Source organism: Toxorhynchites rutilus, chromosome 3, assembly GCF_029784135.1.
Source record: "Toxorhynchites rutilus septentrionalis strain SRP chromosome 3, ASM2978413v1, whole genome shotgun sequence".
Lineage (NCBI taxonomy): Eukaryota > Metazoa > Arthropoda > Insecta > Diptera > Culicidae > Toxorhynchites > Toxorhynchites rutilus.
In genome coordinates, this window is record NC_073746.1 from 63,711,284 (window position 1) to 63,736,760 (window position 25,477).

General features: G+C 38.7%; 1 protein-coding gene across 15 annotated transcripts in view; it reads left to right on the forward strand.

Moving 5' to 3' along the window:
- LOC129774637 (voltage-dependent L-type calcium channel subunit beta-1) overlaps positions 1-25,477 on the forward strand; it is a 422,247-nt gene that overhangs the window by 313,709 nt on the left and 83,061 nt on the right. For 2 of the 15 annotated variants that reach the window (XM_055778444.1, XM_055778448.1), the window contains exons 1-2: positions 3,712-4,418; positions 4,491-4,584. The exons of 12 other annotated variants lie outside the window; for them this stretch is intronic. In XM_055778444.1, the coding sequence (XP_055634419.1) occupies positions 4,417-4,418; positions 4,491-4,584 (96 nt within the window). In that variant the 5' untranslated portion in view covers positions 3,712-4,416. Of the gene's footprint in view, positions 1-3,711; positions 4,419-4,490; positions 4,585-20,189; positions 20,205-25,477 lie in introns of those variants that run through there. One more of the 15 variants, XM_055778440.1, reaches the window with a different exon arrangement.

Genomic DNA, 25,477 nt, shown 5'->3' on the forward strand with positions numbered 1-25,477 from the left:
TGCTACTTCCATAAATTATATTCAGTTGCTTACTTTTGATTAATAACAGTGAAAAATCGTTATTTGTGTTGGAGTATCAAAAATTACTCTGTTTTGAGGAGGCTGAATTCGATGACCACTAAAACATAATAAAGACGAAGAACATATTTTTTGGAGTTTTTTCATTTAATCATATCCTCTTCTTCAAATAAATGCCAATAAAGCCTGAAAAATACACATTGGCAACATTACAGAGAAGTTCAATTTTCGATCTGTGACACCGTGCGCGAGTATACGTGTTATGATTTTGCACGCGAGTACAGGAGGAGGGTTAAGTGCCATTAACAGGTGGTTATCGAGTTAGCATTAACCACTGGTGGGCTTCGAGTATCGAGGAAAATCGGGAAAAATCTAATCGTTGCTGAAAAATAATCTGCCGGTTCCCCTGGGAATTGAAAAATACATTGATGCGAAAGAGTTTATTCTAATGTTTTCTATCCATATGACACTGCAACCAAATACATTTGGTTTTGTGATTTTTCAAGCAGTCGCAATTAACAGGAAAGCTTCTGAAATTATTCTTCCCCATCAGTAGAAAATTTTCGTATCCAATATTGTATGCGCGCGCAACGGAAAATGTTTCGAATCGCGAAAATTATATAGTTTTCAATTGATTATTGCTCAGTCGCCGAAAGTTTCAAAATCAGAGAGTTCATTCGCCTATAGTTTGCCTTCCAAATTGCCATCGTAAACCACACCTTCTCTCGATTCAATCACGCACAAAAAGCATACATAAGCGATATTCTGGTGGTGAAACGCATTCATTTTTCGTGACGACATCAACAAGGCAACATCGTTATTGAACGAGCTGAACGAGCGGAACAAGCTGGCAGCGAGGGATCAAGAGATTCATTACCTGGCCTAACCTGACTTGAAACACATACAGTTTGTTTGGAACTGTGAGGGAGCGCAGAAAAGCTGATCCATCAGAAGAAGAGAAGACGACCGAGAAATTATCAGCACCGAAAAACGGTTCCATTTGAGATATCGAAGCGGCCGCCACAACACACATATATATACGTGCGGAACTTCTTCCGTTTAAATGCCATCCAGCATCGAGAAGATTCAGTTCCCCTGGGAATTGAAAAATACATCCATGAGAAAGAGTTTTTTTTAAATGTTTTCTAATATATAACACTGCGATCAAATACATTTGGTTCTGTGATTTTTCAATCAAGTGCAATTAACAGGTGCTTATCGAGTTAGCATTAACCACTGGTGGGCTTCGAGTATCGGAGATTATCTGGGAAGATGTTATTGTTGCTGAAAAATAATCTGCCAGTTCCCCTGGGAATTGAAAAATACATTCATGCGAAAGAGTTTATTTTAATGTTTTCTATCCATATAACACTGCGACCAAATACATTCGGTTATGTGATTTTTCAATCAAGTGTGATTGGCAGGAAAGGTTCTGAAGAGTATTCTTCCTCATCAGTAGGATATGTTCGTTTCCAATATTGGATGCGCGCGCAACGGAAAATGTTTCGCATCGCGAAAAACATAATTCTCAATCGATTATTGCTCAGTCGCTGAAAGTTTCAAACTCATTCTCATTCGCCTCTAGTTTGCCTTTCAAATTACCATCGTAAACCACACCATCTTTCTATTCAATCACGGACAAAAAGCATACCTACGGGGGTCTCCGTAGCCACAATGGTTGCGCGTTCGCTTAGTAAGCGATCGATCGTGAGTTCAAAACTCAGGGCCCTCATTGACCATCTTTGTGTTGTTACAGAATAGCTACGTCCACGCAACAATCATCAGCGATGGAGATCGATCCACGGTCGAAATAAGATCGATTCATCCATACAACTGCTCTGCTCTGCAAGACACATCGGGCTGCTGTTCTATAAATAACTCAACAATGATCAATCAACTGTCTCCGCTGTCCGGTGGTCTAACTGGATAATGGAAGAACAGAAAGAATACTCTTACGCCTAAATGGCTACTGTGTGAATGTACCATATGTAATGGTATAGAAGGAATACTGTCGAATGGCAACTGTGTGTAATGTGCTAATTATAGATATGATAACCATGTGACATGTACACGATTAAAATTCGGCCCTGTTACAGCAAAAATGCTATTGAGCCTCAAATAAAATAAATGGGATAAAAAAAAAGCATACTTAAGCTTAAGAGATTCATTACCTGGCCTGACCTGAAACGCATTCAGTTAGTTTGGAATTGTGAGGAAGCGCAGAAAAGCCGATCAAGCAGAAGAAGAGAAGACGACCGAGAGAATACCAGCATCGAAAAACGGTTCCGTTTGAGACATCGAAGCAGCCGCCACACACATATATACGTACGGAACTTCTTTCGTTCAAATGCCATCCAGCATCGAGAAGATTCCGGAAGAATATTATCGTTGCTGAAAAATAATCTGCCAGTTCCCCTGGGAATTGAAAAATACATTCATGCGAAAGAGTTTATTTAAATGTTTTCTAACCATATAACACTGCGACTAAATACATTTGGTTTTGTGATTTTTCAATCAAGTGCAATTAACAGGTGGTTATCAAGTTAGCATTAACCACTGGTGGTGGACTTCGAGAAGAATCGAGAAGAATCCGGAAAAATGTTATCGTTACTGCAAAACAATCTGCCAGTTCTCCTTGGAATTGAAAATTACATTCAAGCGGAAAAGTTTATTTTAATGTTTTCTATCCACAAAGTACTGCTGCGATCGAATACATTTGGTTTTGTGATTTTTCAATCAAGTTATTAGCAGGAAAGCTTCTGAAGATTATTCTTCCCCAAAAGTAGGATATTTTCATATCCAATATTGGGTGCATAAAACCTTGTACCTCCAACGTAACGCTCTCGTTTTCGAAGTCCTCCAAATATTCATTTATTCTTTCATTCAGAATGGATTCAGATTCAACTTCAAACAAATGATCACTAAATCAACGATAGTCCCTACGTCACCATTGCGGTTATACCATAGATATAACCCACTTCCTGTTTTTTTCTTTTTGGTGAAAAGAATAATTGTTATTTTTGAAGGATTTATGCTCGGACCTTCTGTGATACACCAAGATTGTGTAAAGCATATACTTTAACATATAGTCTACTTGAGTTATATAAAAATTCCTCCGATGAATGGTCATTGATGAACGTTGTTAAAAATCCTGATGCATTGAGGTTTCGGGCCAGTTCAAGTTAATTTTTTTTTGGGTTGATTAGGTAGATATTGTAGACTTCTAAAACTGTTGCTACAATATGTCTTAAGCATCAGTGAACGAGATGTCTATTTTGTGGAAATCACGAGGGATGCCACGGTTTGTATATCTAGCGACATTCCCCTAACCAGATAGAAATGTAAAAAAAAAATTACAACATGTTGATCGCAAGCCTACACCGAAGAGAACCTGAATTGAGAACAAACCGTTCTCAATCTGCTCCGGGTACATTCGGCTCTAACTCTCTGCAGAGGCGCGATCATCGCCATCTCAACTCGCTTACCATTGTGGCCCGGCTGGTGATGAACTGCAACCGTCTCAATACAGTGTCTCTTCGTGTGTACATCTCGAATCAGAATCGCCGCAAAGTCATCTACCCAAGCAAGAGCTTGAAACGTGAGAGACAAGACAGGGAAATACAAAACCGCTAACGTTTCGTACCAAAGACACAAGTCGAGATTTTATTTTTAGCTTCAGTCTGGGTCCTCCTCTCGTACATGCAAAATACGCGAAAATCTGCTGAAAGGTTCTCGCGGCATCGCTGCGGCCAGTGGCGAGCAGAAGCAGGAAAAGATTCCGACGCGGCTCGTCGAAAGTGTGCCAAAAATTCCAGCCCTGTGGCGTGGAAGAAAAACTCCAAGGTTACCACGGGCCACGATCACAGTTGACCGCGCGATCGTTTTGGTATATTGTGCGGTGGAATGTGGTACAGAGAGATCGGGAGATTTTCTTCTCTTTATGGTGGGATGACTGCGACTAGTGAAAATCAAGGTCGGAATTTGGTCCTGGTTGGACGGCAGTGAGGATACAGGGCATGTGATGTGTGGGCGGGGAAAACAGTGAGTCACGAAAATTTCATTGATAGAAGATCGCTGAATGAAAAATATCTCCGGTCGATCGTTGCTTGTTTTTCGTTGGTTGGGGGAAACGAAGCCATAAGTTGTTAGTTTTAGAAGAGCACAATTTTAGTCGCGCATGATGTTCACGTGGTAAATGATACAAGTGTTCGTTGAGAGTATGAAAGAGATCTGAGATTAGTGCTTAGACGAGAAATTCCTAGATGGAATAATCCTTAAAAAAGGTTTTAATAGTTAAGTGAAGTAACCAAAAATCGTGAAATCCGATGTGTCAGTTGGAACACTGTTCAGTTGTTTGATTCTAGTGAACCGCCCACCTTCGGAAGCAGAAATTAAAACATGTAATGATGCCTTATCATTTTTGGTATTTCGGATGAATAAACGTAGTTTTTCTTTGCAAATTATCAATCCAGGGCTGCAGTAGCAAAAATGCTAAAGCACAAAACCCACCAACGGCATCATCGCCACAATACAACCTACAAAGCACCGTTTATGCGAAATCGAAGGGTGAGTGATCATAATAATCATCATAACGGGTTGTCTCAAGTTTTGCCAGATAAATGCGTTCTTTCAATCGGAATGTTTGCAGGAAAATTGTGCAAAAAAGAGAGAGTAAAACGCAAAAAGCCAACATTCTCTCTATTCTCGCTTATCTTTCCACGCTAATAATCAAAAGAAGAACAGAAAACGGATATCAATCAGAAGGCATACACATTTTATTTTTGTTTTGCTCGTTAAAGCGATGTCTACTGAAAACTCTCACTCTCATCAGACTCGCTGACGTTTTGACTATGACACATGCGCGCTAGAAGCATAACAACATTCCGTCATACGGCTGTCATGTGGAACCGTCACTGTCACCGGAGTGGAATCATATGCCTCTCATAGAAAAAGGACAAAACATTGATATAAAAAAAAACTGAACATCCAATCAAATGGCCTTCACAAGTTTGATTTTTCGCGGCGATGATTACAGCTTCGAATGTAAAAAAAATTTCTTTCCCCTTCCCCGCTGATTGCGTATGCTCATCAAGCATCTGCAAAACATTTTACTGCAAAGCAGTAACCCATTCATCCGTGAGGCGCCACACAGGATTACAGCCGAATGATGACATCAGTCGGTTGCCATTCAAAAGCAGCACTTACAAAAAAAAACTACACACAAATAGGCTCGAGACAAGTTCGCAAAACCTTCACTTTTCTTTTTCATTCCTTTTTCCCCTTGCGTTTTAAGCTTGCATATTTGCCAAAGGAGAGCACCAATTCGCATACATACTATTGAATCTTCATACGCAACAATGATGCTGCGGCTGTCTGCTGCCAATTCGAATAAACGAAAAGTCAGCCGGGCGCCTGTTTTTCAGCAGACCGCATGAAGTTTTTTTTCTTCTCCTAACCTTCCATTCTGTCGTTACAGGGTTGTGTTACTTTGACATAGTTTCGACCTATGACATGTGCTTCGGTGTTGGTTCGAATAATCACATTATATCTCAAATCACGTTGTCATGAATAATGCAGTGTGAATAAATCTGGGGGATATTGAGTAAAGAAACTGAAGCTGTTTCTGTAGCTATTAACACTCAGTGAAAACAATATGTTTTGGGGTATATCAGTCTGAGCTGAGTCATTGCTTTTTTTCTGGAATTTCAGCATCATTTTCTCGTCATTCTTTTTCATGTGATCAAAAACTTGTGTCACTTCTTGACGAAGGATAAAGAAATATTGATAGTTCTTAGACAATGTCTGTTTTTTTGGAAGTGAGCCACTAGCTATAGAGTCGAGAGTTTTTCCTCTTACAGACCCGGTTTATTCAAAGATTGGAACTAAACTCCAGTCACATAGAATCCGTAGCCATAAAGTGAACTTTATTTCAGTAGGGTTTTGATGAAATTCTTCTTTTCGATTTTTTTACCGACATTGATTAAATTATTGACGTAGGACTACGTCTAACCGGAGTATATGGGAGGTAAAATAAAAACCTAAACACAAAACATGTAGGAATGAAAGATTGAATGAAATTGAATTGAATGAAAGATTCCGAATGCTTATAACTCGAACATTTCTTACTGGATCGGAAAGATGTTTGTATCAATTTATAGGGAATGTTTCTACGCTTCTATCGCAATTAATAAAATGTTATTTTTCATTAGATAAACAATTAAAAAACTGTAAAATGTTAAGCGTTATCTGAACGCCCTAACTGCCTCGTTATGATTGGCCCGATTTACGGTTTCCCTAACACAGCCATCGAAACCAAGCAGCCTTGGAGAAATCGGAATTGCAAATACATGAAAGTCGGGGGTATTTTTGTTCCGACTGAAATGTGTTTCCCTAACACAGACTTCAAATCCATGGAAATTAGGGATAAGGGAAATTAGGCATTTTAATTACATGCAGGTCGGGGTATTTTTGGGCCTGATTCTCGAATACACTTCACGGTGGAAACGAAATAAACGGCACGCCATTGAACTACGTTTTACGAGTTAGTGAAGTGTCGAAGATAATGATGAGTTTTCAGGCAGAATGAACACTTTTCAAATAAAAAATCATTAATGAAAATTAACTTCTTCGTATCAAACTGGTATTCAATGTGCGTGGAAAACTTTGCTTTCTTCATGTGATATAATAATCTCATACAAAAATTTAATCTGAAGATAATTTGATATTATAATGATAAATTTAGTGGGAAACTAATCTCGCATCCAGATGTCGACACCGTACCGTTGTCATCGCGAATGCGTTTCATACCGTTTCCACCGTGAAGTGTATTCGTAGTGTATTCGAGAATCAGGCCCTTTGTTTCGACTGAAATGTGTTTCCCCAACACTGACTTCAAAACCAAGATGTCTGGGGAAATCGGCTTTTCAAATAAATGCATCCTGCGAGTACTTTTGTACTCGCTTGTATTTGTGCAAACTAGAATACCTGGGAACCTGGGAAAATCGTGCAGACACTAGAGACGAATGAACTTTCAGGTTTAAATCAGGTAAATAGTATATAAAGTAGAAGTTTAAGGTGTTGACTCATGCAAGCCGGAGGTACTTATGCACCCGCATGTTTTTTTTACACTCCGAAAAGTGTTTTCCTAACACGGATGACAAGAACGGGTACGGACATAACGCTTTGGCTCGGTTATTCAAGATTGCATTGAAGGATATGCCTTCATATCTTCTGCTCACTGAAGTGGTTGCTAAGTTAAGGCAGTCCCACGTCAACCTTGCGGTTATATTATAGTTATATATAACCCTCCCATTTTTTTATTCAAAGTTCATTCTGCCTCTAGACTTAAGATTGAGAGGCCAATTAGAATGTGCTCAATAGATGATCCGTGATTGAACTCGTCTTCGTTCATTGCGTAAACAGACGCGCAAGCTATTGTAGGTTTGTCACTCATAAACCCAATACCTCCGGCAATGTCCGGCAAGGTTGATGTTGGCATATGATGACAATTGACAGTTTTCGATATTTTCATCGGTTTTCAATAATCTGTTTCACAGATTGACAAACCGAGCTCACTAGTGACACAAATCAACTAAAGGCTGAATTGTATCCGCTCGATAGCCATAGAATGTTGAACCCCGTATTCAATTTACTGTGATCAGGGTAAATTAAAACTGTCATACAGCCATTCCATGCAAAACCGATATAGTGGTTCTCAGAATTTCATGAAAAGTGGTAGTTTTGTTCTTTATCGCAAAACATTAGATCCGTATTTTTGACGTAGGACTACGTCTTTCATTTCTATACCGGGGTGTAAAACCAAAGTTTCGAGAACGAAAGCGTTACGCCGGAGACCGAGATTTTGAGCGTTAATAGCTCTTAAACAACTGAACGAAATGGTATGATAAACACTTCATTTGAAAGATAAAATGTCTACGCGTCATATACTTGTTACTTTTTCATCCAAAAACTTGTTTCAATAGTCTTAAAATTGCTTTCAAAACAGGCTATTGAAATCACCAATCGGTATATAAGCGAGCGCCGCTCGTAAACCCACTCAGTTATGATTGAACAGCGATTGGAGCATGTTGTCGCTGTTGTTGTGAAGCTAATTTCGTTTATCATGAAAGCGCTGATGAACGGTGTCACCAAGAGCCTGTTTGTGCACTTAAGGCCAAAAGGGAATCCATTAGGAGGAGAGTGATGCGACGGTTCCGCTTGAAACATCGGAGCAGCCGCCACACACACACACACATACACGCGCGGAATTCTCGTTGCTGAAAAATAATCTGCCAGTTCCCCTGGGAATTGAAAAATACATTCATGCGAAATAGTTTATTTTAATGTTTTCTATCCATATAACACTGCAACCAAATACATTTGGTTTTGTTATTTTTCAATCAATCGCAATTAACAGGAAAGCTTCTGAATATTTTTTCCCCATCAGTGGAAATTTTCGTATTCAATGTTGGATGCATAACATGAAAAACGGAAAATGTTTTACATCGCGAAAATCAAGTCATTTTCGAGCGATTATTTGCTTTCTACTCATATAATGCTGCGACCAAATACATTTCGTTTTGGATTTTTTCAATCAAGTGCGATCAACGTAAGACCACGTCTTTCGGCAATTTATTAGAGGTGCAATGAATATTTAGGAATTCCCGCTCTACGCGCACTGGCAAACAATGTTTACTCAACAATTTCTCAAACGAGAAATGGGTGTTGTGAGAAAGGATTAGCGAACGCGAAAACGACAAACGGGAGAAAGATACGTTTGGAGGTTGAAGGAAATTGGCAGAAAACTTCTTCATTCTATCATTCAAATAATGTGATTCATACCACATCGTTTTGCCAGAAAGAGATTATTAATGCTCAAAGGAGGAATCGAGTCCTCCGAGGAAATTACCCAGCGCAAATTAGAGTCGACTATCGATTACGGCATTCGTACACAAATAATTTTATAATGCAGTTTCACCAAAGTGATTTCTTCGGATATATTCACTACATCATATCATGTATTTCATATTCTTCATTAAGAAATCCATATCCATGGCACCTATCGGTAACGAATTATTATCGAAACCACGATTTTCGCTAAATGCTCCTTTTAGTTCGGCCTGTAAAAAACTTTTCTAAACACTAATCCATCAAATTTGGAGCCCTGAAAAGGGCCGTTGATTATATGCTAAGCTAATATAGCAAGCTCTCCTCGGATACGATGGGCCAGCTAGATGTCCTTGGGCATGATGTGACGCGTTTTGCATGGATAGCACACAAATTGGTATCTTCGAATAAGCCTCCTGCAGCGTCATAGCCGCGGAACTTTGGAAGCGCAAGTCGGTTTTGAAGTCCTGAGCAATTCCACGAACCAAATGCTGCAAAGGTAGCTTGCGGATCAGCAATTCGGTCGACTTCCGATAGCGATGAATTTCACGCAAAGTTCCCGGTCGATAGCGATGTGGCTTCTCCACCTATCCTGCTGCTGGTGCGCTTATCCGAGCTGACTTCGTGTGCCTTACCACCGAATGACTAACGAGCTGTCTGCGAAAGACTAACGAGCTCGAGTCCTCACGGTGCGAGAGTAGAGTAAGAAATGAACGAAAGCAAAGGAAGCGTCATTTTATAAACCATAAAAGTATAGAATCTAAATCCCACCCTTATTATATTCGTGAGTATACAGTAAGCTTATACAATAAAGAGGGTGGGGTTTACATTCGATTCTTTTATGTTTTATAAAATGACACTTCCCTTGCTTTCGTTCATTTCTTACTCTACTCTCGCACCGTGAGGACTCGTTTCATCGGGACTAAGCAGACAGCTCGTTAGTCCTTCGGTGGTTAGGCACCACGAAAGCAGCTCGGATAAGCGCATCAGCCGCAGGAAGCGTGAAGAAGCCACATCGCTATCGACCGGGAACTTCGCATGGAATTCGTCGCTATCAGAAGTCGACCGAATTGCTGATCCGCAAGCTACCTTTGCAGCGTTTGGTTCGTGGAATTGCTCAGGACTTCAAAACCGACTTGCGCTTCCAAAGTTCCGCGGTTATGACGCTGCAGGAGGCTTATTAGAAGATACCAATTTGTGTGCTATCCATGCAAAACGCGTCACATCATGCCCAAGGACATCCAGCTGGCCCATCGTATCCGAGGAGAGCGTGCTATATTAGCTTAGCATATAATCAACAGCCCTTTTCAGGGCTCCAAATTTGATGGATTAGAGTTCAGAAAAGTTTTTTACAGGCCGAACTGAAAGGAGTATTTAGCGAAAATCGTGGTGTCGATGATAATTCGATACCGATAGGTGCCATGGATATGGATTTCATAATGAAAAATATGAAATATATGACATGATGTAGTGAATATATCCCCATATCGAAGAAATCACTTTGATGAAACTGTTTACCGTTTGTCGTTTTTAATTGTTGGGAAAGGGCATTATTTCTGCTGACTAAATTCCAAGAAAAAATCCATTCCTTCTTTAAGCGTGATTCATTCTGCTTCGGATCAACGGAACAGTATGATAATCATTTCGTACAAAAGATAAAATTTCCAAGAGTTATATGATTGCTATTTATTGAGTCGAAAAATTGTTTCAATAGCTTAATGATAGCTTCGAAACAGGTTATTGAAATCATTCGTATCCGTATGTAGCGCGCCCACTTGGAAACCCATTAATCTTATTGGAATGTAAGATGGGGAAGCTCATACTTACGTCTATGCATTATGCTGTACACTACAGACTTTTTTTTCCGTACTGATTAAGAAGCCGACCGAACTATCGGTCGACAAGTCAGTCTGCAGTCGGCGAGGGCTCTTAATTTCGTTTTTGCAGGCCGAACCGAAAAAAATTCAGTCGAGTTAACTCTTTTTTACAGTAATGCTTTTGAATCCGGACACTTTGCATTACATTCAATATCATACCACAGCCATAACATTTTTTTCATGTTGAATTTATGCGATTAATAGTTGCTAATATAGTTACTGATAGTTTCTTGATAGTTACTAATCAATCGCATTAATTCAACATGCAGAAAATGTTGTGGCTGCGGTATGGTATTATATGTAACGCAAAGTGTCCGGATTCAAATACATTACTGTATACTTACTTCGATGTTATTCGTTTCTCTCTCAGGGTAAGCAACGAAGGGTGGGGTTTAGATTCTATACTTTTATGGTTTATAAAATGACGATTCCTTTGCTTTCGTTCATTTCTTACTCTACTCTCGCACCGTGACGACTCGTTTGTTTGGGACCAAGCAGATAGCTAGTTAGTCTTTCAGTGGTAAGGCACATGAAACCAGCTCGGATAAGCGCACCAGCCGCAGGATAGGTGAAGAAGCCACATCGCTATCGACCGGGAACTTTGCGTGAAATTCATCGCTATCGGAAGTCGACCGAATTGCTGATCCGCAAGCTACCTTTGCAGCTTTTGGATCGTGGAATTGCTCAGGACTTCAAAACAGACTTGCGCTTCCAAAGTTCCGCGGTTATGACGCTGCAGGAGGCTTATTCGAAGATACCAATTTGTGTGCTATCCACGCAAAACGCGTCACATCATGCCCAAGGACATTCAGCTGGCCCATCGAATCCAAGGAAAGGGTGCTATATTAGCTTAGCATATAATCAACGGCCCTTTTCAGGGCTCCAAATTTGATGGATTAGAGTTTAGAAAAGTTTTTTACAGGCCAAACTAAAACGAGAATTTTCGTTTGGATGCCATACAGCATCGAGAAAATTCCGGAAAGATCTAATCGTTGCTGAAAAATAATCTGCCAGTTCCCTGGGAATTGAAGAATACATCCATGCGAAAGAGTTTATTTTAATGTTTTCAAATTATATGGCGAACACAGCGACCAAATACATTTGATTTCGTAATTTTTCAATCAAGTGTAATTAGCTGGAAAGCTTCTGAAGATTATTCTTTCCCATCAGTAGGATATTTTCGTATCCAATATTGGATGCATAACATGAAAAACGGAAAATGTTTCGTATCGCGAAAATTATATAATTTTCAATCGACTCAGTCGCCGAAATTTTCATACTCAGAGAGTTCATTCTCCTCTAGTTTGCCTTCCAAATTGCCATCGTAAACCACACCTTCTCTCGATTCAATCACGCACGAAAAGCATACTGAAATGATATTCAACATCGTTACTGAACGAGCTGAACGGCGAGGGATCGAGGGATTCATTACCTGGCCTGACCTGACCTGAAATGCAATCAGTTTGTTTTAACTGTGAGGGAGCGCAGAAAAGCCGATGCTGATACTCTCGTGACCAAGAGAGTATCAGCATCGAAATACGGTTCCTCGGGAAGACATAGAAGCAGCCGCCACACCCACACACATACACGCGCGCAACTCTTTTCATTTGCTGGTTATCGAGAGGAAACCTGGAAAGAAATGATCGTTGCTGAAAAATAATCTGCCAGTTCCCCTTGGAATTGAAAATTACATTCAAGCGAGTTTATTTTAATGTTTTCTATCCATATAATACTGCGACCACATACATTTGGTTTTGTGATTTGTCAATCAAGTGCAGTTAGCAGGAAAGCTTCTGAAGATTATTCTTCAGAACAAGGTTTTTTGTATCCAATATTGGATGCATAAAACCTTGAGTCTCCAACGTAACACTCTCGTTTTTTAAGCCACCCAAATATTTATTTATTCATTCATTCAGGATGGATTTAGATTCAACTTCAAACAAATGATCTCTAAATCAACGATAGTCCTACGTCACCCTTGCGGTTATACCATAGATATAACCCACTTCCTGTTTTTTATTTGTTCAGTAGGGTAACCATTTTCATTGTAGGGTTGTCCGAAAAAACACCTTTTTCCTGTTTTTTTCCCAAAAATGACTTTTTAAATTAAAGCCAATCGCCTGGTCTCTTTTGAAAAAATATTACACCAGCAGAAAATTGTTTCTCGTTATTAATGATTGTATTCATAACTCAAAAACGAAAAAAAAACGCCTCTCTGGTTTCGACATATGCTATGTGAAAAATCCTCAGCTTTCCCGAAAAAATATTAAAAAATATAACGCATTTGGTTCCGAGACTATGAAAACAATAAAAAAACGAATACAATCAATAATAACGAGAGCAGAATTCAAACTTTCTGCAGGTATAGTTTTTTTTTTCAAAGAAGACCAGGTGATTGGCTTTAAATTGAAAGGCCAATCATCTGAATTGGTTGAGTAGTTCAAAAGTGATGAATTTTTGGAAAAAAAAAGAGGAAAAAGTTGATTCTTCGGACAACCCTAAAACGGAAATGGCCACCCTAATGAAAAAAAAATAAAAATCCGGGTCAAATGTTTTGCGATGAAGAACAAAACTACAAATTTTCACGAAAATCTGAGAACCACTGTATCGGTTTGGCATGGAATGGCTGCCTATTTGACTGATCAAAATTTATCCCTCATTTCCGAAATATTATTGGCTCAAAACTCCTCTCTTCCAAGTGCACGGACATGGAACTTGGACTTTTAAGAAGAACACAAGACACTGAGGCTCTTCCATAATTGTTACACACTCGAACTTTCAGTATAGAAATTGTAAATAAGGATAGATATTGATAGTATAGAAAATCATAACAAATATTGTGTATGCCATCCTTCTCAAGTTGGCTTAATCACTAGTGATACAGTGAGTAACAAAGAAGAATACTGCAGTCGTTCGCTAACTGGACCTGCTTTAACTGGACTGCTTTTTAGCTGGTCGAACGTAAACTGGGCTGTTGCCCGGTTAAAAAGCAGCAATGTGTAAATAATTGACGTCATATTCAATGTAAAATCTTCCTGTGAGGGTATTCGAATGTAATGAATTTGATGAAAATTGACATTATTTTGGCAGCACAAAAATATTGATTAAATTACAGAAAGATAATATTCCCAAATTATATCTTATACCTGTTGACGGACTCAACGTAAAACTTCCAATCCGTTCAGTGTAAACCTTTTGTTTGTCCCATTCCACGATACAGTGTTTGTTGATGACACTCGAGTTTGGGATCTAAACGATGGATCTACTTTTAGTAATTATTGATTGTAGTCGTTTTCTACTATTTTCATGGCTTTGAACTAGAGGGTGCTATATTTTTTATATTTTTTCTTGAAAACTGAGGATTTTTTACATGACATATCTTGATATCAGAGATGCTATTTTTCGTTTTTGAGATATAATTTTTCATAGTTAACCGGTGGTCCAAAAAATCATTTCTGCCCTTTTATCCAAAAATGACTTTTTGCAAAAAAATCATAAAATTTGAACTACTGAACCGATTTAGATAGGTGACATATTAAATTGAAGCCAATAAGCTAAACTTCTTTGGAAAAATATCATATCGTTAAGATCGAATTCTAGTCGCATATGTCTAGTCTAGTCACAGGAATATAACGAAGACTTGGAACATGTTAAATTTGCAAAAATAATAACTCAAAAACAAAAAAATAGCATCTCTGATATCGAGATATATTATGTAAAAATTCTCAGCTTTTCAGAAAAAATAAAAAAAATATATAGCGCCCTCTAGTCCAAAGCCAAGAAAACAATAAAAAACGACTACAATCAATAATTACGAAAATAAAATCTGTTTTTTTTATAATTTCAATATTTTTAAATGAAGGCTAGCTAATTGGCTTCAATTTGATATATCGATAATCCAAATAGGTTTAGTGGTTCGAAATTGATGAACTTTGATATTTTTGGGAAAAAGTGAAAAAATATTTTTCCGGACCACCCTAAAATGGAAACGGGCACCCTAATAAAAAAAATAAAAAAATATGGGTTTTCTGTTTTGAGATGAATTACCACTTTCGACGAGAATCTGAGAACCACTATATCGGTTTGGCATGGAATGGCTGAGCTACAGTGCTATTTTGCGTGTCAAAAATTGTAATTTCATTGTTTTACTAATGATTGTTATCTTAAAATGTCGAAATATACAGGAGAAATATGGTATGTCACGTTTCTCGACAAAAACCATATAAATCGACTAACTATTCATAAAGAGTCACTTGACCCGCTGTGGTAGGAATAGGTATACATGAAACATCGGTAGGTTTAGTGTTAATTACTTAATGCAAGCAGTTCTAACTCTAGGAGACGATCTGGCGGAGTGGTAACATCCATACCTCTCACAGACAGTCAGACAGAAGTGACAGAAGTTCTGACTCTAACCTATTTTTTGTAAATATTCTGTTATTCCTATTAAAACTTATCATTGAGCAAGTCCATGCCAAATCGACCGGCCACTGACCCTCTCCGATTTTTTTTTAAATCTGATACTTATGATGGAAACTACCTAAAATCACAATTTTCATTATAATAAGACCAATAGAGTGCCAATGAAAATGGCCATCTCGAATTTTCAAAGGGAACTTGATTGAAAATGTTGATTCCCACAAAAAACTACTACTAAAAACTACAAATGTCTTCAAATTACATGAAACGTCGAGATCTACAGTCACCTAAAAAAAAATTTATGTCAAAAGTCGACACTTCGGGTGATTTTTCGATTTTTATAAAACATAAATTTTGACATCTGCGACCAATGAGATACATATAGAGGTGGAGCAGTAGGCGAAGTGTATCTGTATTGGCAAACAAAATATCGTATCGTAATTATTTGCATTCAATATGGAATGTATATAGAAGAAACACAACAATGTTGAGAGTACTCACGGTTGCATGATAATTTGAGCCAAAGTTCTCATGAAATCATTCAACTGGTTGTTTTTTGACAGATGACAATTATGTCGTGGCTTATTCATGTGGCAAAAAGGTCCAGAGAGCAGTCGTATGCTTAGTTCTCGAAAACAGTAACATTTTCGGTGAAATTTTGATTAATTGGCGATTATTATCTCACAACATACACACCGACACTGAGCGCATTCGAAAAATCAACTTCATAACGGTAAAATAATGAAACTTTGTTTGTTTCCATGAACATGGGGAGCGAAAATGCCGCATGGAAATATTACTTTTATCCGTCTTTTTCGACGTGATTTCACTAATATTCACTCCACGCTATCACATTAGCCTCATAGTCAGCAGGAGCTCTACAAAAATGAACGTTTTTAATTGATAAATTACTTCCTGAAAATAGCATTTTCACGTGAACGCGGTGGGCAATCAAAGATAAACACAACGACTGACGTCACTATTTGCGAAATAGTTATGGCAGCGCATGCTATGTCGCTCGAAACTCGACCATCTTCATTACCTTTTTTCCAGGACATTGATCAGCGACAATAGTAAATGAAGTCCGAATGAGCTAATATTTTGCATGGGGTATTTTATTGTGAAAAACAACACTCCGCAGTAAGTCCCGTACGAGTAATCGATAGGACGATTGTCATTGGCACCCTAAACCAATCTGTGAATATTCCATGTTTTTGTTTGAACTCGAACATGATTTTCGCTAGTGTGAAATGCCTATCCCAAACATGAACAAAAATACACAAACATAAACATGTGTGAACAAACACCATGTTTATAATTCAAGAACATCATGTACAAACATTACACCCGATGTCGCAGTATTCATTGCTTTCGTTTCGTTTCCTTTCATGCACGGTAAAAAATAATTTCTCTAAAACATTTCTTTGTAGAGCACTTTTGAGTATGATTATTAACCTTAGCCATTCCGTGAAAAGAAAACATTTCCTGAATAGAAATAAGCTTTCTATGATTTTTTTTTCTCCGTGCATGTTGCCAATTGAAGTCTGAGGAACCAAGTGCACAGTGGGGCGACGTCATACAAATACTGGCCAATTAAATAAATACCCAAAAATTAGTTTTAGATGCAGTTTCAGGAAAGTTCACCCTATTCTTGGTTTATTTATGTGGGTAACTAAACATCTCCGCCACGCTCTATTAAATTTTAGTACTTGTTGAAAAAGCTGATAATAGCCGATGTTACATAAATTCAATTTATAAATTGATGCGTGGACTAAATATTGACATTAATTGTGAAGAACTCTGATATCAATTGATGCTTCTTTTGTTCAGAACAGATTTAGAGGTGTGTTTTTTGCCCAACATTTTAGATGAAGCACCCATTGTCATGATAAATGCTTCCCTTCCCTTTTCATATCAACACACCAACACACCGTGTGTTGAGTGGTGGTAGTGTGGTGTCCAATTCGCTTCTTTTACTCTACACACTGCTTTTGCTTGGGATGAAAATGCGAGAGAAACTGAACATCATGTTTGAACATCATATGAAACAAACATGTCACATTTTTAAACAACGGGTACGAAAAAATAATGTTGGTCTGCAAACATAAAACTGCGAGAGTAGGGCGAACATTGTTCGTCTCGTACCCAGTGTTTAATGTGAAACACGGAAGACTGCCCTAAACCATACGTTTTGCCTTGTATTCCGAAAAAAAAGTCCCAGAGTGTCGATTTTTGACAATTTTTGTCGAGATGACAGCAGATTTCGACGTTTCGTTTAATTTGAAGACATTTGGCATAAAAAATGTTTCGAAAAACCCAATTTCCTATACTCCCCCCATGGGTGATTTTTCGGCATAGGTCACTTTTTTCCCATACATCCATTGGCATTCCACTGATCAATTTAAATTACTTTAAATTTTTGAAAAGGGCGTATTCAAAATCATTGTTCTTTCTTTCGGAAAAAAGTAACTCCATTTCCAGATGTCTGATTGAAATAAGATGTTTGAAAAGGTTAATGGAAAATCAACGAACTATTTAGAAAAAAATACACTGTCAAAAAATCTTATTCAAAAGTTTAATTTAATATTAAAAACTTTTATATCTCAAAACACCCCCCTTCGATATTTTGTATTTTTTTTTTTTTTTGAAAGCCCTCCTAATTTAACAAAGTTTGATGAATAGTGGTGTCGTGACGAACTTCTCAAAATAGAGATATAGTTTTTTGAAATTCAAAAATTTGTTCGGTTACCTTCTCAGGTTTCCCGAAGATGATGGACCGAAAGTTACGAATAATAGTTAATTCTATAGTTAATTTTGTTTCATTTAAAAAAAAAAATACCCCAAAAGATGAGTCCCACGTGATCAATACTTCTCTGCTTCTCTATTTGCCCGTCTTTTGGTAGAGGACTTTTTTTCACCTTTGTGCAATTTGGTTGGTTCAGGTCAATCACGGAGAGCAACTACGAATTGTACAGTCTACCCAAGCTCAAGCTCATTCCGAGAGCGTCTTTGAATTCCGTACGTAGCTCGACAAACAGTGCAATCATTTGAACATTGTAGAACCAAAATCTAGAACGTGTTAGTAATATGAATGAGCTGATTTCAATAGACAATATTCAAGTACACCGTACAATACTGAAAAAAATAAATTAGTTCAACCTGTCATAATATCGAAGATAAAATGGTCGGTTTTAAGTTAAACCGAACCATATGACATTTATCTGATTTCGAGAAAAACGAGTATCAAGTTTGGTGCTATAAGGGGTTTTCGTTGAGCATTCAAAACAATTTCGATACGTTATTCCTACTGTACGCGTGATTTTCCAAATCAGATAAATGTGGTATGTAGCTTACGAAATGCTTAACCAATTGCAACCAACATCTCGAAATTTATAATTTTGCGACTTGGTCCGCTCTAACTTAACACCGACCAAATGTCGCTGTAATTTTCTACGTCCGACAGAGAAGTTTTCCAAATCGATCTACTTACGGTGATCAGTATTGCTGGGAAGACTGACATGGAAGCTGGCGTAAGGCAAACCGCATGATTGTTTTTTCTGAATCCACTCAATCACAAGGATTTGCGTTACGTGGAGCGGAAATCAAAGCGGAGAAACATGTTCCAATGTGTGGTAGGCCCAGAATGCTGCCTTGTGTTACACTAGATGAAGTGCTGAATGGTCAGGGGCAAACGGAAATCACCTCAACGAAAACCTTGCGATCTGTTTAGAATAAATACTGTCATTCAGTGAGTCTGTACTCTGTCGCATGTCGAAGAATGTCGGTTGTCCATTTTTCGGAGATGCTTTCGAAGTTCCCGCAGTTCGAACGTTCACAAAGGTTATTGAAAACAAAGATAGATGCTGAATTCGCAAAAAGTTTATAACATCTGGCCCAATGTTTCGTTGTTCAGAAGCTGTTACCACGCAAGGTTCACAAAAACAGAGTTCAACAAGTGAAACTCACAAGTCTAAAAGTCATTGCTGGAGCGATGTTCTGGTTAATCATTAAATTGAACATTGCATAATGCAACACTCAGACTTAATTTGAAAACCCATTTGCACCCAAAAGTATGAATAACATTTGCTAGCAATGAGATGGAATTAAGTGTGATGATGTCATTTTGATGTGAAATTGTCTACTTGATTGGCGTCTCCATTTTTTGGACATTGACTGCACAATTTATATGACGTGAGACAGTCAGCGGAAATAACAAACATAGATTGGTCAGTAGAAAGAAAGATACAAATACAAATGTAAAGAAAAAAAATTTTCTTGTTTACGTACTTATTTTGGACGACTACGGAAACATTTATATCTATCAATCGTTGATTTTCCCAAAATGTTGTAAACCACCAAACGCTCCCATTAAACTCATTCATCCTTGGATTCAAAGCATCTACAACAATAGAGCAGCATCTTGCAAGTCCTTAATCCAAGATGTTTCCAAATATTCGCTTGAACACGCTTTTTTTTTCCTGCTCTCTAGTCTTTCTCACTCTCTCGGAAAACTCGGAAAATGCAACAGAGAGTTTGCCAGCCAGTCAGCACCAATGTTGTGCAGAGAGGTCTGACCATCGTAGCATACAAACACTGTTGCAGTGATGATGTCACCCAGTCTTGAGCACAGAACAAAAATCAATGGAGTGGGCCGCGGAGTGACGTGTGTTTACTATTTTTTCGTACTAACACAGCTGAAGAGCCTCTTATTTTCCGACCTACAGAAACGTTGGCGACTAGCACGAAACGGAACTATGAGTACGCATTCACTTACACATACAACGACACTTGGCTACTAACGCCACTTTTCGGCATCCAGACTGTGCTGTTCGCAGACAGGAAAATCCGAGAGTGCGGAAAAGTGCGTTTCGAGTGCTTCGCAACAGAGATTTGCAAGATTTCACCCATTTTCGTTCGACATTGTCCGTTCATCGGCGCTCTAGTGCACACCAACAGTTTGCGGGTAGAAAATTAATAGTGAAGGTGCATTTTTGTTCTCGATCGGTAGTACCATATTTTGGGTGTTTAAAGTTTAGACAAAGTAAGACTCTGCACTCCATCGGGACTGACAGGAACAGAGAGCAAGTTTTCTTTCCCTACTAACCACAACTACGGATGTTGCCCATTTCCAGCAGTAGTGGGCGAGAAAAAAGAATTACAAATTTCGAACACTTTCTCGTCTTCCAAATTGAAACGTGTTTTATGAAGTAAGAACCATGTTGAATCTGTGATTGTGAAAAAGTTATTCTGTGCTCAACATATTGTCGAAACGGATGGAAAAATGCATGTTGGGAATGATTGTGACCCAATGTGAAACATTGTATTTTATGCTGTGAAACAACGTTTCAATCGTCCGCTGAAAATATATCTTCCGAGTGAAATTAATTTCATTTCCCTTCCAATCGTGGTCACCAGCCAATCAAGTGTCGAATTTCCCACTCTAAAAATAGTTTCATTGTTTACAGAAGAAATGCCGTTTGCGAGGAAGCAAACCTCCGAACAGTAGCGGCAGAAACGGGGTCAGAAAAACAACATCCAGACTGTGAGATTAGTCACACGAACACACACACAATCCGGGAGCTGAAAGCATCCCGGAGCAAATCCTTGTGCCTGCCTACCTGCTTCAGATAACAACATCTATTCAGGATAGTGGTTTCCGTGAGAGAGAAAAACGCATTTATGTCGCCTCCGGTCTGTGGGAGCGTCGGTATGTTTCCCCAACCATTGCACTGCCCACTGCTGCTGCTGCTTTCTCTACCTAACAGTGTTTAGTATCCCCCGATGGGTATATTCACCGAAGGGAAAATTTTACTTTCGTATCATTATCATACGTCAAGTTTCGTCGGACGGTTCCCATGCGTAACCAAAATTTGGCTGCGTACCGTTCCGAATGGATATGTCTGTTTGTTGAAACCGTGGTGCGCGTCGATGTGCGTTGGTTCTCCAGGATATGGAACATCTTTGCCCACTTGGGCATGGACGAGAGAAAATCATAATGCTTGTGTGCGAAACGAAAACTGATGATGGGGTTAGAGCGTTGAAAAACAGATTTACAGTGTGGAAAACATGTTTCGGAATAGGTTTGTTGAAAATGCTTTCCGGGAACAGATATGAATCAAGCGCGATCAGAGTTTTTCTGGAAAAACGGTCACGCAAAATGACTACCACACTGTCTTCTGATATCTATGTTATTTCGCCCGACTTTATTTTACGATCGCACGCAACTATTTTGCGGATTTTTTATATTGATTCCAGAAATAACTGTAGACGACGACGACGACGACGATCATATCAAATAATATCTGTCAATCCAATAATTGAATGGTATTTACCTATTTAAAAAAAAAACTGTTGAAATTAATTTAAAAAAAGAAGAAATTTAGGATTACCTAGAACACAAATAAAAACTTATTAGAGTAATTAATGAAAAACCATAAAGTAACAATTAAAAAAATGTAGAACTGCCAAGTGAGGGATAATATAGTGAGGTCAAATATTCCCCTTCGTTGTTATTGTTTTCCTTTGTTCACGGAGACTTTACATCTTAAGATTTCCCCTTCGTTGCTCGTTGATAAGTTGCTCGTTATTGACAGCTCTGTTTGGGAAAGCACACAAATGGACAGAACAAATATATGAGGAAATGGGAATGCTTCCAATTTTCATCAATTTAAACCATATACAGACTATGGGATTGTAATGTATAGCATATCAAACAAATCTTCTTCTTCTTCTTCAATGGCACTAACGTTCCTAGAGGAACTTCGCCGTCTCAACGTAGTATTACTTGCGTCATTTTTATTAGTACTTAGTTGAGATTTCTATGCCAAATAACACGCCTTGAATGCATTCTGAGTGGCAAGCTCTAGAATACGCGTGATCACAGTGCAAGTCGGAGGAAATTTCTTTGACGAAAAATTCCCCCGACCAGAACGGGAATCGAACCCGAACACCCGGCATGTTAGTTATGACGCTAACCACTCGGCCACGGGAGCACAACAAACAAATCTTAGAGAATGTAAATCAGTTCGCTACAAAAATAGTTATTAACGTTAACTTTATCTCATAAAAACGTGACGATTTTTCTGATTTGGCACCCTTAATGAAAGACGTAGTTCTATGTCATAAGTACGGCCCAACTAGATTTTTTATAATGTCATCTCCTTCTACACTGCGTTTCACAACTACAGAACCACTCATTTTTTCTGAGTTTCAAGAGATATGTAAGAGGTCGGTTGAATTGAAGTATATAGTGTAGAATACAATAACTAAAGGGTGTGTCACATCAAATTGCATCACGGAAAAAACACTGTAGAAATTCGCCCAGTAGACCGATCCTTTTGAAAATTTTAGACAGTGAAATAAAAACTATTAAACAACTTTTGGCATTTTCTTTTTATTCATACTTCGAGCCCAAGCCCGTATGCTCGCACCTTCCTCTTTACCCCGTCCATAAGGTTCTGTACAACATCAGGTTGTAGTTTTTTTGAACAGAAATCCATTTTCTCTTGAAGTCCGCCTCCGATTTGACAACTTTTGGGTTCTTCCGGAGGGTCTGCTTCATAATTGCCCAATATTTCTCTATTGGGCGAAGCTCCGGCGCGTTGGGCGGGTTCATTTCCTTTGGCACGAAGGTGACCCCGTTGGCTTCGTACCACTCCAACACGTCCTTTGAATAGTGGCACGAAGCGAGATCCGGCCAGAAGATGGTCGGGCCCTCGTGCTGCTTCAATAGTGGTAGTAAGCGCTTCTGTAGGCACTCCTTAAGGTAAACCTGCCCGTTTACCGTGCCGGTCATCACGAAGGGGGCGCTCCGCTTTCCGCAAGAGCAGATCGCTTGCCACACCATGTACTTTTTGGCAAACTTGGATAGTTTCTGCATGCGAATCTCCTCCGGAACGCTGAATTTGTCCTCTGCGGAGAAGAACAACAGGCCCGGCAGCTGACGAAAGTCCGCTTTGACGTAGGTTTCGTCGTCCATTACCAGGCAATGCGGCTTCGTCAGCATTTCGGGGTACAGCTTCCGGGCTCGCGTCTTCCCCACCATGTTTTGCCTTTCGTCGCGGTTAGGAGCTTTCTGAACCTTGTATGTACGCAGGCCCTCCCGCTGCTTGGTCCGCTGGACGAATGAACTTGACAAATTCAGCTTATTGGCGACATCCCGGACCGAACTTCTCGGATCACGTCTAAACTGCTTAACTACGCGCTTGTGATCTTTTTCACTGATGGAGCATCCATTTTTGCCGTTTTTCACCTTCCGGTCAATGGTTAGGTTCTCGAAGTATCGTTTTAGTACTCTGCTGACCGTGGATTGGACGATTCCCAGCATCTTACCGATGTCCCGATGTGACAACTCCGGATTCTCGAAATGAGTGCACAGGATTAATTCACGACGCTCTTTTTCGTTCGACGACATTTTTCCAAATTTTCGAAAAATTAACAGTGAAGCATGGCCAACGTGATCTATACACTCTTATCTGATTATAAGCGAAAGCTGAAGATATAATTCCTAAAAATTAAATTTCTACAGAGTTTTTTCCGTGATGCAATTTGATGTGACACACCCTTTATCTTCATTTATAAGACTGGCCATTTCAACTTTATTGTTGTGTTCAGGCGCGAAACATTCAAAAAACTATAATCCTAAAGTTTCATGACTATAGAACCAGATGTAAGAACTCTCACTCCTTTATAAAATTAACGCCAATTTCACATGAATTACAATAAGTTTCAAGGTAGGTCATCTTTAGTTCTCAATCAGTTCAAATAACCAATTCGGAGTGGTGCGCCACGTTGTAGTGTGTATCTTGTTCTACGCAGAGAATACTTCTCGGTTAAGCTCTTCAAATCACTCATACTGCTTGTAAGCTGCATCTACTATTCGTACAATCACTCCTCATAAGTTTTTGATAGAGTTTTGATCTGGTAAACAAGCTGACCAGCCCAGAATCTGCAGCCTCTATTCATGAAACCATGCTATGACCTTCCGGATTTTATGATTTGATGCCAAATTACCCAATTATCATTTTTTTTTTTTTTTTTTTTTGCAAAAAACAGCAGCAAATGATTTTGACGTACTTCGTTTCACTTCCGACTGTTCATTCGTGTTGATGGTGAGCTATCTAAACCAGGCCTTTTGAATAACCAAACTGCCTCCTGCAAAGTTACGAGTTGAAATATTAAATGACACGTTTCGTAAATCCTTCAAGTTGGAATTTTGTATATTTACGATGGTTTCAACAAGCGATTTGACCAAAGTCATAGATAATCTTCGAAAATTTTAAGTTTGATAATGCATACCGGTTATTGATACTATGGATAATTGCGATGAAATCGATATCATATCAAATTGGCTGATATCATTGATTATGTAGGGGTCGATACGGGAAGGATTTGCAGTATTTTTAGCGCAAAACACCCTATTCATCGTTTACTTAGTTGAAAAAAATTAAAGTTACAATACTTATAACAAGCCATTCCTCGTAATATACATAGCACATTGTAAAATGATGATTTTCTAACCTTTTCAGCGTGGAAAGAATACATGAAACCGGGAAATTTGAAGATAAATTCTGATTTGTCTAGAAAATTTGAACGAATTTCATACCAAAAAAACAAAACATCCTCATCTTACTCGCTGCGCCATCTGGTTGTAAATCCAACGTAAATTCGTCAATATCGCAATGCATACTGAGTGCGTTACGTGTATTGCTTTGAGTGCGTGTATTGTTCTCGCGAGAGCAAGAATGAATCATGAATCAATCGTCTTCAGCTGCGTCTACAAAACAACGCAAACCCATCGGTCCTTTTCAGGCTCACAAAGCTTTCGATCAAAGAGTTGTTTTAGAAATTTCGATACATTCCAGGAACCTATTTTATATTTATTTTTGGCTGAAGAAGCTTCTATGAATTCAGGAGTATGTTTGGACTCATTAGTGTAATAATGATGTTTTTAATTTTAGAGGCGTTATTTTCTCAGTTCATTCGCTTCTAGACCAATTTGAAAAACTAAACAACTTGGCCTTGAGAAATACCATTTGGAAAACCTCGCTGCCGTCCGATCGCTAGCTGGATGACTTATAAATCGTGAATAACGTGATTAGGGCAAATGAGCTTGGTTTGTCCGATTTGGGGCGTTTTTGCGCAACTAGGAAATGCAAATCAATTTTTCTTCATGAAAATCACACATAATCGATACGAGTTTGGGTTTGTTGAAAAGCCCCAAGTCCCTAGTTGTTAATACTACCATAAGGTGTTTAAATTATTCAATTTTTTATGTT